Genomic DNA, 13,680 nt, shown 5'->3' with positions numbered 1-13,680 from the left:
TTGTCAGGCAGGAGCTTGCACCCGGTGACTTTTAAAATTCTTTCCAATTCAGAGATTCTACAACTCTAGTTCTCAAAGCAAAGGCAGCTACATCCTTCCTTCTAACCTCCTTTTGCTACACTGTGATTTTTAGGGGACACTGAGGGCTTATAAGAGGTGAGGAAATAATATGTAAGAAGCATTTTACTCACAGGTGCTGCAGTTGGGGAAGTTTAAACATCTTGGGTGGGATAGTTGAGAGTCGGTTCCTGTTCAGCTTCAACACCAAGAGTGTGTTGGCCAAATTGTCAAAACAACCAGGTTCCATGGATGTGACCCGGTTGCTGTTGATATACCTGTTGAAAGTGTGAAGATAAGCTCCTTCTTTCTGATTTCTTTGGGAAGGTATCTGTATCGTAAAGAATCTCCAGACAACCTAACCATCATTTTCAACAATTGACATTTAATTACTATTTAGGACCTAGAGACCAATATTTAAAAAAAAAAAAAAAAAATCCGTTTACACCAAGTTGATTCCAGCTCATGGCGACCCTACAGGGCAGAGTAGAACTGCACCACTGGGTTTCCAAGGAGCAGTGGTAGATTCAAACTGCCAACCTTTTGGTTAGCAACCAAGCTCTTAACCAGTGCACTATCAGGTTGATTAATACATACTGCCAGGGAGTTACTGGAGTATTTGAAGATTACAAAAAAATTGTCAGAGCTATTTACCTACTTTTTATGAAATCTATTTATTAATAAACCACAGCAGCAGTTGAATTTTAATTATTTTTTTAAAAAAAAGTGCTTGTTACCCCATATAGTTTTCCTAGCATTTACAGGACATTAATTTTTATAATCTAAGAGTATAAGAATAGAACGAACATTGTGGTTATTTGGGCTTACGGCAGGCAAATTACAAGCCAATGAAAATGTTACATTTTGGATCCACCAGCGGTAAAACAGGCTGTTTATTCCATCTTAAAGTTTATGTTTTAATTACAACACCATATTTTCATTCTGGTTTTTGTTGTTAGGTTCTGTCAAGTTAGCTCCGATTCATAGCGAAAGATGTATTGATAAGGGATATAAAATTAAAATAGGCATCTGACTTGAAGTAAAAATGGCTCAACTAATGCTATGGCCCACTGTAACCTTTCACACAGATTCAAACCCTGCTGCTTGGGAATCAACCTCATCATTAAGGAAAGCTTTCCTTGGGGTCAGGGGTCTGTAACCAAAATCGCTTTGTGTTAAATTTCCCCAGGATATCTTATGTTCTGGGTGAGGTAATGTTTATTAACAACCTGTCCTGACAGTATCATCGTGCCATCGTCATGCCGTTGTTTTGTGACAGTCATGAGATCCCATCTCAACCATATATCTTGTAATTATGTGTTTTAGCAAATCAACATATTCCAGTTGTATTAGTGTAACCAGTAATGTTAAAAAACACACTTTACTCTCTTGCACTTTTGACTGACCTCAATCACTGTAAACCAATCAGAATCATCGTGCTTTGTAGTTCCTCCTATGGTACTATAACTAGATATGGGTTTTCCTGAGATTCGGACCTTGAGGCTTTCATGTTCCCCCATTCGAATGGTACCTTGGCTTCAATAAATCTCTCTGATTTACTTTAACAAAGGTGGAGAGTCTTTTCTCTACAGTGGTATAAAAAAGGAAACACTGCCCAGTCCTGTGCCATCCTCAAAAGCATTGATATGTTTGAGTCCATTGTTGCAGTCAATACTTTCATATTTAAAAAAAAAAAAGTTAAAGAAAACTTCACTTACAGATACTTGAGTTGTAGGGATGGAAATGCCACTTTAAGTGCTGAAATATTATTGCCGCTCAGGTCCAAAGTTTCGAGGGACTGGAATTGTTTCAGATGTTCAGGCACTGTTTCAATAATTCTGTTTCCAGCCCTGGAGTTTGAGGATAGCACAGGTAACAGGGTTAACGGTACAACAATTTGAAAGCAGAAAACTATTTTCTATTTCCAACTTGTTCCTTGGAAATATGAAAAACTGGCATTTCTGAAGAGAATTTTCAAATGTTAAACAGCAATACCATGGACCCTTCCATTTTGCATTAAATAAAACCAGTTGCCATCGAGTTGATTCTGACGCATGGCAACCCATGTGTGTTCAGAGCAGAACTGTGCTCCGTAGTTTTCACTGGCTGATTTTTCTGAAGTAAATCAGCCTTTCTTCAGACATCCTCCAGTGGACTTGAACCTGCAAGGTATTGGTTAATGACCTGTAATAATGTTTTGTTTGTAGTAAGCCAAAACCACAAAACCCACTGCCATCGAGTTGATTCCGACTCATAGCGACCCTATGGGACAGAATAGAACTGCCCCATAGGGTTTCCAACGAGTGGCTGGTGGGTTTGAACTGCTGAATTTTTGGTTAGTAGCCGAGGTCTTAACCATGATGCCACCACGGCTCCTTCGTTTATAATAGTTTTTTCAATATTCAAAGCCCTGAAGCATGTCCACTGGTTTTAAAGACTATGACAGTATGTTGAAAGTTGCCATTTCTTAAAGGAAAAGGGCTCTCTCAAGGCACCTGTATTATGCAAGTCTCTCGGTGGTGCGCGTTGCCTGCACCACCGAGAGACTTGCATAATACAGTAACTCATAATTTTAGAACATATGAAAAACATTCCTATCTAGGTCCAGGGTAGAAGTATAATAGCTATGGTCATCTAAGTGATATGCACTTAAAGAGAATGGTCTGATTTTTCATTGTTTTTGTTGGTGGTCCTTCTTCCTTCTCATCTTATTAAGCGATATGTGAACACTGAGCTGGCACGTTAGGCACTCATGTTATTTCCCTATTTTTTCTTCTTGATTTCTAACCTATTTCTAATTTTCTTTTTGGAAAGAAGTCACAATACTGGTGCCTTGAGAGAGCCCTTTTCCTTTAAGAAATGGCAACTTTCAACATACTGTCATAGTCTTTAAAACCAGTGGACACGCTTCAGGGCTTTGAATATTGAAAAAACTATTATAAACGAAGAAGCCGTGGTGGCATCATGGTTAAGACCTCGGCTACTAACCAAAAATTCAGCAGTTCAAACCCACCAGCCACTCGTTGGAAACCCTATGGGGCAGTTCTGTTCTGTCCCATAGGGTCGCTATGAGTTGGAATCAACTCGATGGCAGTGGGTTTTGTGGTTTTGGCTTACTACAGACAAAACATTATTACAGAAGAAATAATTCCTGGGAGTAATTAGATTAGATTAATGTATTTTTATTAGAAGTCTTAAATGCTTTAAAGACCAGACTGTACAGTCCAACATGGCAGCCACTAGCCTCATGTGGCTATTTAAATTAATTAAAATTACATACAATTTAAAATTCAGTTCCATGATCAAACCAGCCAAATTTCAAGAGCTCAGTACCCACATGGGACTCGTGGCTAACACACTGGACAGGGACATACAGAACATTTCCGCCACCTTGGAAAATTCTATTGGTTCGGCATTATGCTAGACTATAAAGAAGAAAAAAAAAGAGGCCAAGTCAAAGCACTTAAAAAGTCATCAATACAACAGCTCTCAAGGGAAAATTCAAATTTAAATGACAATGTTCCTAGAAAACAGGAACCAAACAGATATGGAAGCCATGTTAATTGAAACTGGTTGAAATTAGGTCAGGTAACTTGGTCTTTTAAGACCATCATTTTACAGATGAAAATAATATACCAAGGAAGAAAGACTGCAAAGATAACATCTACCTAAAAATCACAGAGCAGTAGTCTCTTCACAACCTGAGGAAAAATGAAACAGTCTGAGACCCCTAAGCAGAATGCTCTATGCTATACAAGTCACCCGCTCCTCAAATGTCAGTGTGTCATACTGTGGTGACTTGTGTGTTGCTGTGATGCTGGGAGCTATGCTACCAGTACTTCAAATACATGCAGGGTCACCCACGGTGGACAGGGTTCGTTGGAGCTTCCAGACTAAGACAGACTAGGGAGAAGATCTGATGATCTACTTCTGAAAAACTGGCCAGTGAAAACCAAATGATTAGCAGTGGAACATCATTGGCTATAGTGACGGAAGATGAGCCCCTCAGTTTGGAAGGCACTCAAAATAAGACTAGCAAAGAGCTGCCTTCTCAAAGCAGACTTGACCTTAGTGATGTGGATGGAGTAAAGCTTTCAGGACTTCCATCTGCTGATGTGGCACAACTCAAAATGAAAGAAACAGCTGCAACCATCCATTAATGACAGGAATGTGGAATGTAAGAAGTTTGAATCTAGGAAAATTAAAAGCTGTCAAAAGTGAAAAGGAATGCAAAAAGATCAATATCCCAGGCATCAGTGAGCTGAAATGGACTAGCACTGGCCATTTTGATTAGACAATCATATAGTCTACTATGCCGGGAATAACAAAGAGGAATTGCATCACATTCACTGTTAAAAAGAATACTTCAAGATCTATCCTGAAATATAACGCTGTAAATGACAGGATAATAAGCTATACGCCTACAAGGAAGACCACTTAATATGACTATAATTCAAATTTATGCACCAACCGCTAATGCCAGAGATGAAGAAACTGAAGATGTTTACCAATTTCTGCAGTCTGAAATTGATCAAATATGCAATCATGATGCACTGATAATTACTGGGATTGGAATGCGAAGTCAGAAACAAAGAAGAAGGATCAGTAGTTGGAAAACATGGCTTTGGTGACAGAAATGATGCCAGAAATTGCATAATAGAATTTTGCAAGTTCAGCGACTTCACTGCAAATACATTTTTTTCAACAACATAAATGGCAATTATAGAATTATACAGAAATCGAATCCAATAATCTGTGGAAAGAAGCAATGGAGAAGCTCAACATCATCAGTGAGAACAAGGCCAGCGGCTGACTGCAGAACAGACCATCAATTGATCACATGCAAGTTCAAGTTGAAGCTAAAGAAAATTAAAACAAGTCCATGAGAGCCAAAGTACAACTCTGTGCATATCCCATCTGAATTTAGAGAACATCTCAAACACAGGTTTGACAAACTGAACACTAATAACTGCAGACCAGACAAGCTGTGGAATGATACAAAGGACATCACACATGAAGAAAGAAAAATGACATTAAAAAGATAAGAAAGAAAGAAAAGACAAAAGGTGAAGTCAGAATAGGCTCTGAGGCTTGCTTTTGAATGTAATGTATGCAAACACCTGAAGTTAGAAAATCAAAGAGAAGAACACACTCGGCATTTCTCAAGCTGAAAGAGCTGAATAAAAAATTCATGTCTTGCAATAGTTAAGGATTCTAAGGGCAAAATATTGAACAACACAGGAAGCATCAAAAGAAGATGGAAGGAATACACAGAGTAACTGTACCAGAAAGAACTGGTCGATGTTCAACCATTTCAGGAGGTACCATATGATCAAGAACCGATGGTACCGAAGAAAGAAGTCCAAGCTGCGCTGAGGGCACTGGCAAAAAAACAAGGCTCCAGGAATTGAAGGAATACCAATTGAAATTTTTCAACAAATGGACGCAGAGCTGGAAGTGCTCATTCATACACCCTAAGAAATCTGGAAGACAGCTATCTCTGGCCAGCAGCTGGAAGAGACACATATCTGTTCCCATTCCAAATTTCCAGAATGTGGAAATTATTGAACGATATCATTAATATTACACACAAGTAAAACTCTGAAGATAATTCAGAAATGTTTGCAGTAGGGCATACACAGGGAACTGCCAAAAATTCAAGCTGGTTTCAGAAGAGGATGTGGAATGAGGGATATCATTGCTGATGTCAGATGGACCGTGGTTGAGAGCAGAGAATACCAGAAATATGTTTATCTGTGTTTAACTGACTATGCAAAATCATTCAACTGTGCGGATCATAACAAATTATGGATAACACTGTGAAGAATAGGAATTCCAGAATGCTTAACTGTGTGTATGTGGAACATGTACATAGACCAAGAGGACCCAGCCTTTTGAACAGAACAAGACGATGCTATGCAAGAAAGACAGGCATCAGGGTTATATCCTTCCACCATACTTATTTAATCTGTATGCTGAGCAAATAATCCAAGAAGATGGATTATATGAAGAAGAATGCAGCATCAGGATTTGATGAAGACTCAATTAACCACCTGTGATATACAGATGACACAACCTTGCTTGAAAGTGAAGAGGACTTGAAGCATTTATTGATGAAGATCAAAGACCACAGCCTTCAGTATGGATTACACCTCAACATAAAGAAAACAAAAATCTCATAACTGGACCGATAAACAACATATTGATAAATGGAAAGAATACTGAAGTTGTCAAGGATTTCATTTTACTTGGATCCACAATCAATGCCAAAAGTAGCAGTCGAGAAATCAAACGATGTGTTGCAATGGGCGCATCTGCTGCAAAAGATCTCTGTAAAGTGTTAAAAAGCAAAAATGTCACTTTGAGAGCTAAAGCGTTCCTGACCCAAGCCATGGTATTTTCAATTACCTCGTATCCATGTGAAAGCCAGACAGAAAATAAGGAAGACCGAAAGAGAGCTAATGCATCTGAATTATGGTGCTGGCAAAGAGTACTGAATATATACCATCCACTGCCAGAAGGATGAACAAATCTGCCTTGGAAGATGTACAGACAGAATGTTCCATAGAAGGGAGGATGGCAATACTTTGTCTTAAGTACTTTGAACATGTTATCAGGAGGGACCAGTCCCTGGAGAAGGACATCATAGTTGGCCAAGTAGAGCGTCAGTAAAAAAGGGGGAGACCCTCAAGGAGATGAATTGACACAGTAGTTGCAACAACAGGCTCAAACCAGGTCTTCAAACAGATTCGTTCTTATTTGAACTCCTGCTGAGAATTTTTGTTTCCAGCTCAGATATACTGAATCAGAATCTATATTTTAACAAAATCCCCAGGTGATTCTTATGTATAACTTCCTGAGAAGTTGTTAAAAATGCAAATTCTCAGCAAGGAACTTGTTACAAAATGCAAATTCCCAGCAGGGGTTTGAACCAGAGGAAACTGGTTGGGAGCCCCATCGAAAATACAGCAAGGATTGTGAGGCTAGTGCAGGACCAGGCAGTGTTTTGTTCTGTTGCACACAGAGTTGCCATGACTCAGATCCAACTCGAAGACACCTAACGACAACGAGAAGTTGCACAATGGTTTTTCTACACGTAGTCTGCCATTAAGCTTCATTTAACAAGAAAAATATATAGTTCTTACTAATAATTGCATTTCTACAGGGTTTTGAGTTTATTAAGCTTTGCCACATTACCACAACTGACAGACCTCACGCCATCTCAGAAGGTATACAAGACCAATGCTGAATCCCTGAGTTGGTTGCACCTCTTATACATTTTCATAAAATCCTATGCTTTGAACTGATATAGCACTTGTAGACTGGTCTTCTCCACCATACTGCAACCTCCATAGAAGCAGGCACTCTGTCTATTGATCTGTCTTTACCGGAATGTGTACAGAATCCAATAATTTTGAGTACACATTAGACGCCAAACCTATGGAGCATTTTTCATATATTATGCCACTTAATCATACTATTTCTAGGATGTTAATATTATAAATAATTTTAAATTAGGAAACTAGGGCTTTTAATCTGGCAAGTCCAAGCACTCCCAAGTCACCTCAGAGAGTAAGTGTGGACTGGCTTGAAGATATTTTTGTAATAAACTTCTTATACAGAAAAGTACCTCCAGAAAGACCTACTACTTCCCACCCTGCAGAAATGCTGAACTTTCTGCTTCGAACTAACATGGCTCACTGAGTTATCGTCTTGCCAACAAAGCATGTCCCAGAACAGAGGCGCTATCACTCTGTGCTTGCATCTGAAGGAGATGAGAGAAATAAACTGGGGTTTGCATGTCCTCAGCATTCACCTAAGTAGAAGGCAGACTTCCTGAAAATGTGCAAGTGCTAGGTGCTTTTTTCTCCACAAGAAAGAGAATCGTAACAGGGTAAGGGGGAACAACTTGTACCATTTGTATATTTAAACAACAACAAACTAACAAAACTTCTCAGAATACTGTTAAAACCCTCTATATGCCACTTTTAATGAGGCAGGGATGGCTCAGTGATAGGACTCCAGCCTTCCATGTGGGAGACCTCGGTTCAATTCCCGGCCATGCCTGTCATGAGCAGCTACCGCTTGTCTGTCAGTGGAAGCTTGTGTGTTGCTATGATGCTGAGGAGGTTTCAGCAGATCTTCCAGACTAAGACAGACTAGGAAGAAGGGTCTAGTGACCTGTTCCCAAAAATCAGCCACTGAAAACCCTATGGAGCACAACAGTTCAATCGACACTGATCATGGGGATGGCACAGGACTGGGCAGTGTTTCATTCCATTGTGCATAGGCTGCCACGAGTTGGGGGCCTACTTGATGGCAGCTAACAACAACAACATGTCACTTTTAAGGACTGTGGGGGACTGTCATTTTTGATCTTTAAAATCTAAGTTATCAAACAATCTTAGCTTTTTTTAGGAAGTAATCCTATAGAAGAGAACAAGAATAGGCTACACAATGCCCTAAGACCCCACCTTTGTCTGTGATAAAGTTAAAAAAAAAAAAAAAGAAGAAGGATTAGCAGTCCCAAGTACAAGGCATGAAAATCAAGCCCCTCAAATTCTCATAAAGTCTTACTGACTTTGTTTGGAGTCAAGTCAGCCATGACCTCTGATTGTGACCACTTCCCACATCTGGATTCACCAGTGAATAAACTCCTTGATCTAGCTGTGAGGTACAGAGTAATGCAAGTGAGACAATTAGTCAATTTCTAGGCCCCGGAGATGGATTCAGTCCAAGAGACAAACCATAGGCCTTGGGGTCAGGGTGTGTGGGTTAAAGAAAACCACACTTTGGGGGACAAAAAAAATCTCTTAAATACATAACCCAAATGTTTGCATTACCAGGATGTCCTCCCACAAACACTGCAGTAACCGTGAAGTGCCCCTCTCGCTCCATCTCCCACCCCTGTCCCCAACCACTACCTCCCAGCAAACCCTGCATCTGGTTTTGGCCCCCAGGACGTCTGAGACTCATACAGCTATACTTGCATTTAACGACGAAAAGAAAATGCTTAGCTATAGACTTCTGCAATAAATGGAACAAATTAGCTTTTCATGGGAACGGAGGGGGAGACCCACAGGTGTCTATCACATTGGTCAAATAAGGCTACATGTTAGATAACAGGCCCTACAATCTCTGGTTTATATGTTCGTTTGTTTATAAGGTAATTATGAACAAGGTATTAAAACTGCCAATTACTTGAGTGACGAATAAAATTTTCCTTGCAGTAAAAGTATGCTCCAGCCAAAGCCAGCAATTTCCTGAGCTGCACACCTTCTAAATTGCAGTGTGAAAGTGCTCAGTTATAGACGGAGCGTGGACAGTGCCGTCTTTGTTAGCCCTGCTTCCCAGCACAAAAATCCCTTACAACTGCCAGGATAATAGGTCCTGTATCACACCGTTTTAAATCTGTCCTAATGGAACCAAATTAAACCCAAATACTAGTTTCATGTTAGCTCTCAGACTAACTGGCAAATAACCACCTGATATGTACCAGTTTTAAAAACAAAACAACTTGCTTTATATCATGAAAGAGGTTAAAAAAATAAATAATAAAAAAAAAGATAACTACGTTAAAAAAAAAAAACCTAAATTAAAAAATCATCTGATTACCTAAAACTCTCAAAAACTTATTTCATGGAGTGGATCACAAACAGGCACTTCCAGAAGACAAAGATTCAATTCAACCCCAGCTTTATCTTTCTATCAAATATGGATAAATGTCAAAATTGATCACACATTAAAAGTACTTCAGTTAACATTTTTGGCAGGAAAAGTACAACACTTCGACCCAAAAGACTATGTGAATGCCTTTTTCCGTTACTTGAGTTAATATGAAAATGCCATCTTTTCATTGTTCAAAAATCACAGTGTGGTGCTGTAAGCATTTGGAAGGCATTTCAATCTTGTGCAAACCCATCTTAGAGACGAGGAGAAATATTTTGGTCATCTATGTTTGTTGACAGTACAGGGAGTTCCATGGTCAAACTCATTGCTGAGGCAAAGCATAACTAGTCCCTTGGGGACAAAACACTGGCCCGGGGGCTTGGCTGGACACGGACAGCAGATGGCTCCTTCAGGCTTCTAAAAGGCCACAGGACAAACAGGAGTCCCTGGTATTCTAGCCTTGTGTTCTCAGGCTCCGCATAACCGTTTCATTTTGTTGACAATTTCACCTTTTAGCCAGCTTTGCCAAATACCTTTAATATGAAGAGGCAAACATCAGCATTTTTGCATGGCAATGTTTACTGTAATGGGCTGGATATTTAACAAAGAGCAAGGTAGTATGGTCCCTCACCTCAGGGAGCTACGGAAAATAGGCAGGTAAATGGGAAACGTCTAGAGAGTGACAAGTGCTATGATAAGGAAAGAAATTGTTGTTGTTAGCTGTCATCAAGTCAGCCCCAACTCATGAGAATCCCATGCACAACAGAACTAAGCACTGCCTGGTCCCGGGCTATCCCTATGATAAGTTGTAGATGGGACCTTTGTGACCCTACAGGTTTCACTGGCTAACTTTTGGAAGTAGATTTCCAAGCCTTTCTTCCTAGTCCGTCTTAGTCTGGAAGCTCCGTGGAAACCTGCTCAGCACCACAGCAACATGCAAGCTTCCACTGACAGACGTGTGGTAGCAGTGTGTGAGGTATACGGGCTGGGAATCAAAGCCAGGTCACTCACATGGAAGGCGAGAATTCTACCACTAAGCCACTAATGCCTCACGAAGGAAGAAAAGTGCAATGGAAACAGACAGGACAGGCTCCTAAGGAGCCTTGGGACGGATGTTAGTGGTCAGCAATAGGAAGTAATAGCTATGCTGACATCTGAGGGACGAGGAGGTAGACAGCAGAGGAGAGGGGAGGCAGGTGTCTCAAGTAGAGGCAAAGTCATGCATCAGGACTTAGGAAAGTGAGAGCAAGGTAAGGCTTCTTGCCTTTGAGGAAATGAAAGGATGACTCGATAGCAGGAGTATAGAGTACACAGAGTGTGCAGAAAGATGAAGCTCAATAGTTAGGTGGCTGGGAGGAGATGACAGACAGTAGGTCAAGGAGGCCGTGAAAACCAAGTTAAGCATTTGGTCTTTATCTCTAGTTCAACTGGGGAGGGGACTGAAGGGTTTCAAATGGTGAAGTGACAAGATCAGATGTGCATCGTAGAATGACCGTTCTGGCAGCAATGAGTAGGAAGACTGGGTGGGGCAAGCAAGACCAGGTGTAGAAGCACCATGTGGCAAGCTCCTAATTCAATGCAGAGGACAGATGGTGATGGTTGGGATAACAGTGACAGTCTGCCTAGACACCCATGCTGGGGGAGAAGCACCACTCTTCTAGTTTCCCAAGGCACAGACTATGCTTTCTCCTCCCTGGGCGTTATCAGCTCAGGTCTCCAGCTCCGTAGCCTCAGGGCACAGGGGCCCAGTCCAGCACTGCTTAGTTCCCATTCACTCTCTCCATTAACATTGTGTTTTGTGTTTCTGATATGGGAGTCTTTCCAAAGTATGGGACCCAGAGCAGAACCCAGTAACCCAGTGCCATTGATCTCCTCTTATTCAGGTCTGAGATGGTACTGGCCAGAAAAGCACAATCCTGGCATTTTAATGTCTGTAGTCACTAGAAAAATGAGTAAGTATGCGAGTTTTTTACATAAGAAACTTGATCATTTGTTCTAGTATTCTGAACACTGTACTGAACATAAATCCCGATTAAATTACTAGCCATAAAATATAACTTAGGAGGTCAGTGATACGGCCACTTAGTAGGATGATGCTAGGTTCTATTTTTTGACTCACTGTGATCTCCAGAAAGCATTAAGTTTCTTGAAAAGACCTTCATGAACTCATAAGTGGATATAAATGTTGTTAGTTTACTGCCAGAGTTTGAAAGGAGAATCACAGAGTAGAATATTCTTTGTTAGTAAGAAACCAGAATATCAGGTTCTTTCACACTGGAATTCCTGAACCAATCAAACCATAGCTTCTGAATGAATAAGAAATATCTCAATAGCTTCAACTGTCTGCTACCTATTGCACAAGGTAACAGCTGTGATGTGTAAAGACACAAAATCTTGGCTGTTCAGAGAAGGTATGGGCATGCAGCATTTCCCCTCGAGAGAGGGTGTGTGCACTGAAACGTAATTTGAAACAATATTTTGTATGTTTGCAGTGCCCTCTTTTCTTAAAATGCATGACTCTAACCACATCCCTTAAGTCCAATTCAGCTACTGGAACTAACAAATTGCTGAATCCGTGGCCACTACATAAACAACTATTGAGTAAGCTTACTATACTGACAGGCACAGTCAGCCTGGTCCCAAGGATTTCAATATATAACTTGGAAGCAAACAGCTTAGGGATTACTAAGGGATTAAAAATTGTTTAAAAAAACAAAACAAAACACTATATTTTGCAAATACACTAAAAACCAAAAACTAAACCTGTTGCCATTGAGTCAATTCCGAATCACAGTGAGCCTATAGGACAGAGTAGAACTGTGCCATAGGGTTTCCAAAGAGCAGCCGGTGGATGTGAACTGCCGACCTTAGAGTTAGCAGCTGAGCTCTTAACCACTATGCCGCCAGGATTTCCAAGTACATTAAAGGTCACCTATATTTCCAATGGTAATCTCCATTCTCCCCAACCACCCTCCCCCCGACACACAAAAGCTTCCCTGAAAACTACCTTGACTAGAATAACTAACACCCCATAATATCAGGCTTCTTTTAATGAGAGATTTGGCAAGGAAAGAACTTCTCCCATACAGATAGAAATAAACTGCTCATCTCTTTTTCTAAAAAAGACTATTAAGAAGTTTCATTAAAAGAACACACAGGTTTAGACTGGCCCACTGGCACTGCAGCGTCAAAGGATAAGGCCAACTAAGGAAACTTTTGCAAGGAAACAGACTCTTGATTAAGAATTGATGATTCTAAGTATCCCATAAGCCATGATGTAAGAAGTAAAAAGTTCTTTCAGCTAAAAGCCTGGTCAACATAAAATATAATTATCTTTTGGATCACAAAACACCATAAAGATGGCTCCAATGTTTTAATACGGAGGTTTTTCTCTTTTTTTCCTATGATAATCGGGGCCCTATTCAGGTGCCAATTATAACACACGTTGAAAATGAAAAAAAGAAATATGGGTCAAAAGCCTATTCATACCACATACAAAACAACACTTCTTTGATCCCTAAGTGTAAATTCAATTTACTCCTTTATATAAACAGAAATTTAAAAGCAAGGCCTAGAAGAGGATAAGATGCTAAAAGCAGACACTTACTGAGCAATTATTTTAATTTGAAATAATTTAATTGTGTACAATAAAAATTAACTCTAATTTGGTAAAGTTTTAAATTTTTCCTTATCTCTCTTTTGAGGGAGAATTCCTTCCTTCCTACTTGAACCTTCCATGAGTCCCTAAATGGTGCAATCAACAATCAACGTGCCTGGCTGCAGTTAAATCTGCTTCCTCCAAAGGTGTGTTAGAACAAAGTCCTCGTGATCGATGTCTGAGAAGTCGCCACTGAAAACCCTCCTGAGCACAGTTCTATTCTGACACATGCGAGGTTGCCATGGGTCAGAAGCAATGTGATGGCTAGGAGGTTTTTAAAAAATTTCCCAAAGCCA

General features: G+C 40.2%; 1 protein-coding gene across 1 annotated transcript in view; it reads right to left on the bottom strand.

The window, feature by feature from the left end:
• The window catches only part of LRIG3 (leucine rich repeats and immunoglobulin like domains 3), a 60,144-nt gene that overhangs the window by 21,219 nt on the left and 25,245 nt on the right, over positions 1–13,680 (bottom strand). Inside the window, exons 4-5 of the mRNA XM_003405171.3 lie at positions 1,776–1,907; positions 192–335 (exon numbers count right to left, since the gene is read on the bottom strand). Of these exons, the coding sequence (XP_003405219.2) occupies positions 192–335; positions 1,776–1,907 (276 nt within the window). The remainder of the gene's footprint in view (positions 1–191; positions 336–1,775; positions 1,908–13,680) is intronic.

This window comes from Loxodonta africana, chromosome 4 (assembly GCF_030014295.1).
Source record: "Loxodonta africana isolate mLoxAfr1 chromosome 4, mLoxAfr1.hap2, whole genome shotgun sequence".
Taxonomy (NCBI): Eukaryota; Metazoa; Chordata; class Mammalia; order Proboscidea; family Elephantidae; genus Loxodonta; species Loxodonta africana.
Note: the sequence above shows the minus strand (reverse complement) of the source record. Positions and strands in the feature narration are given on the sequence as shown.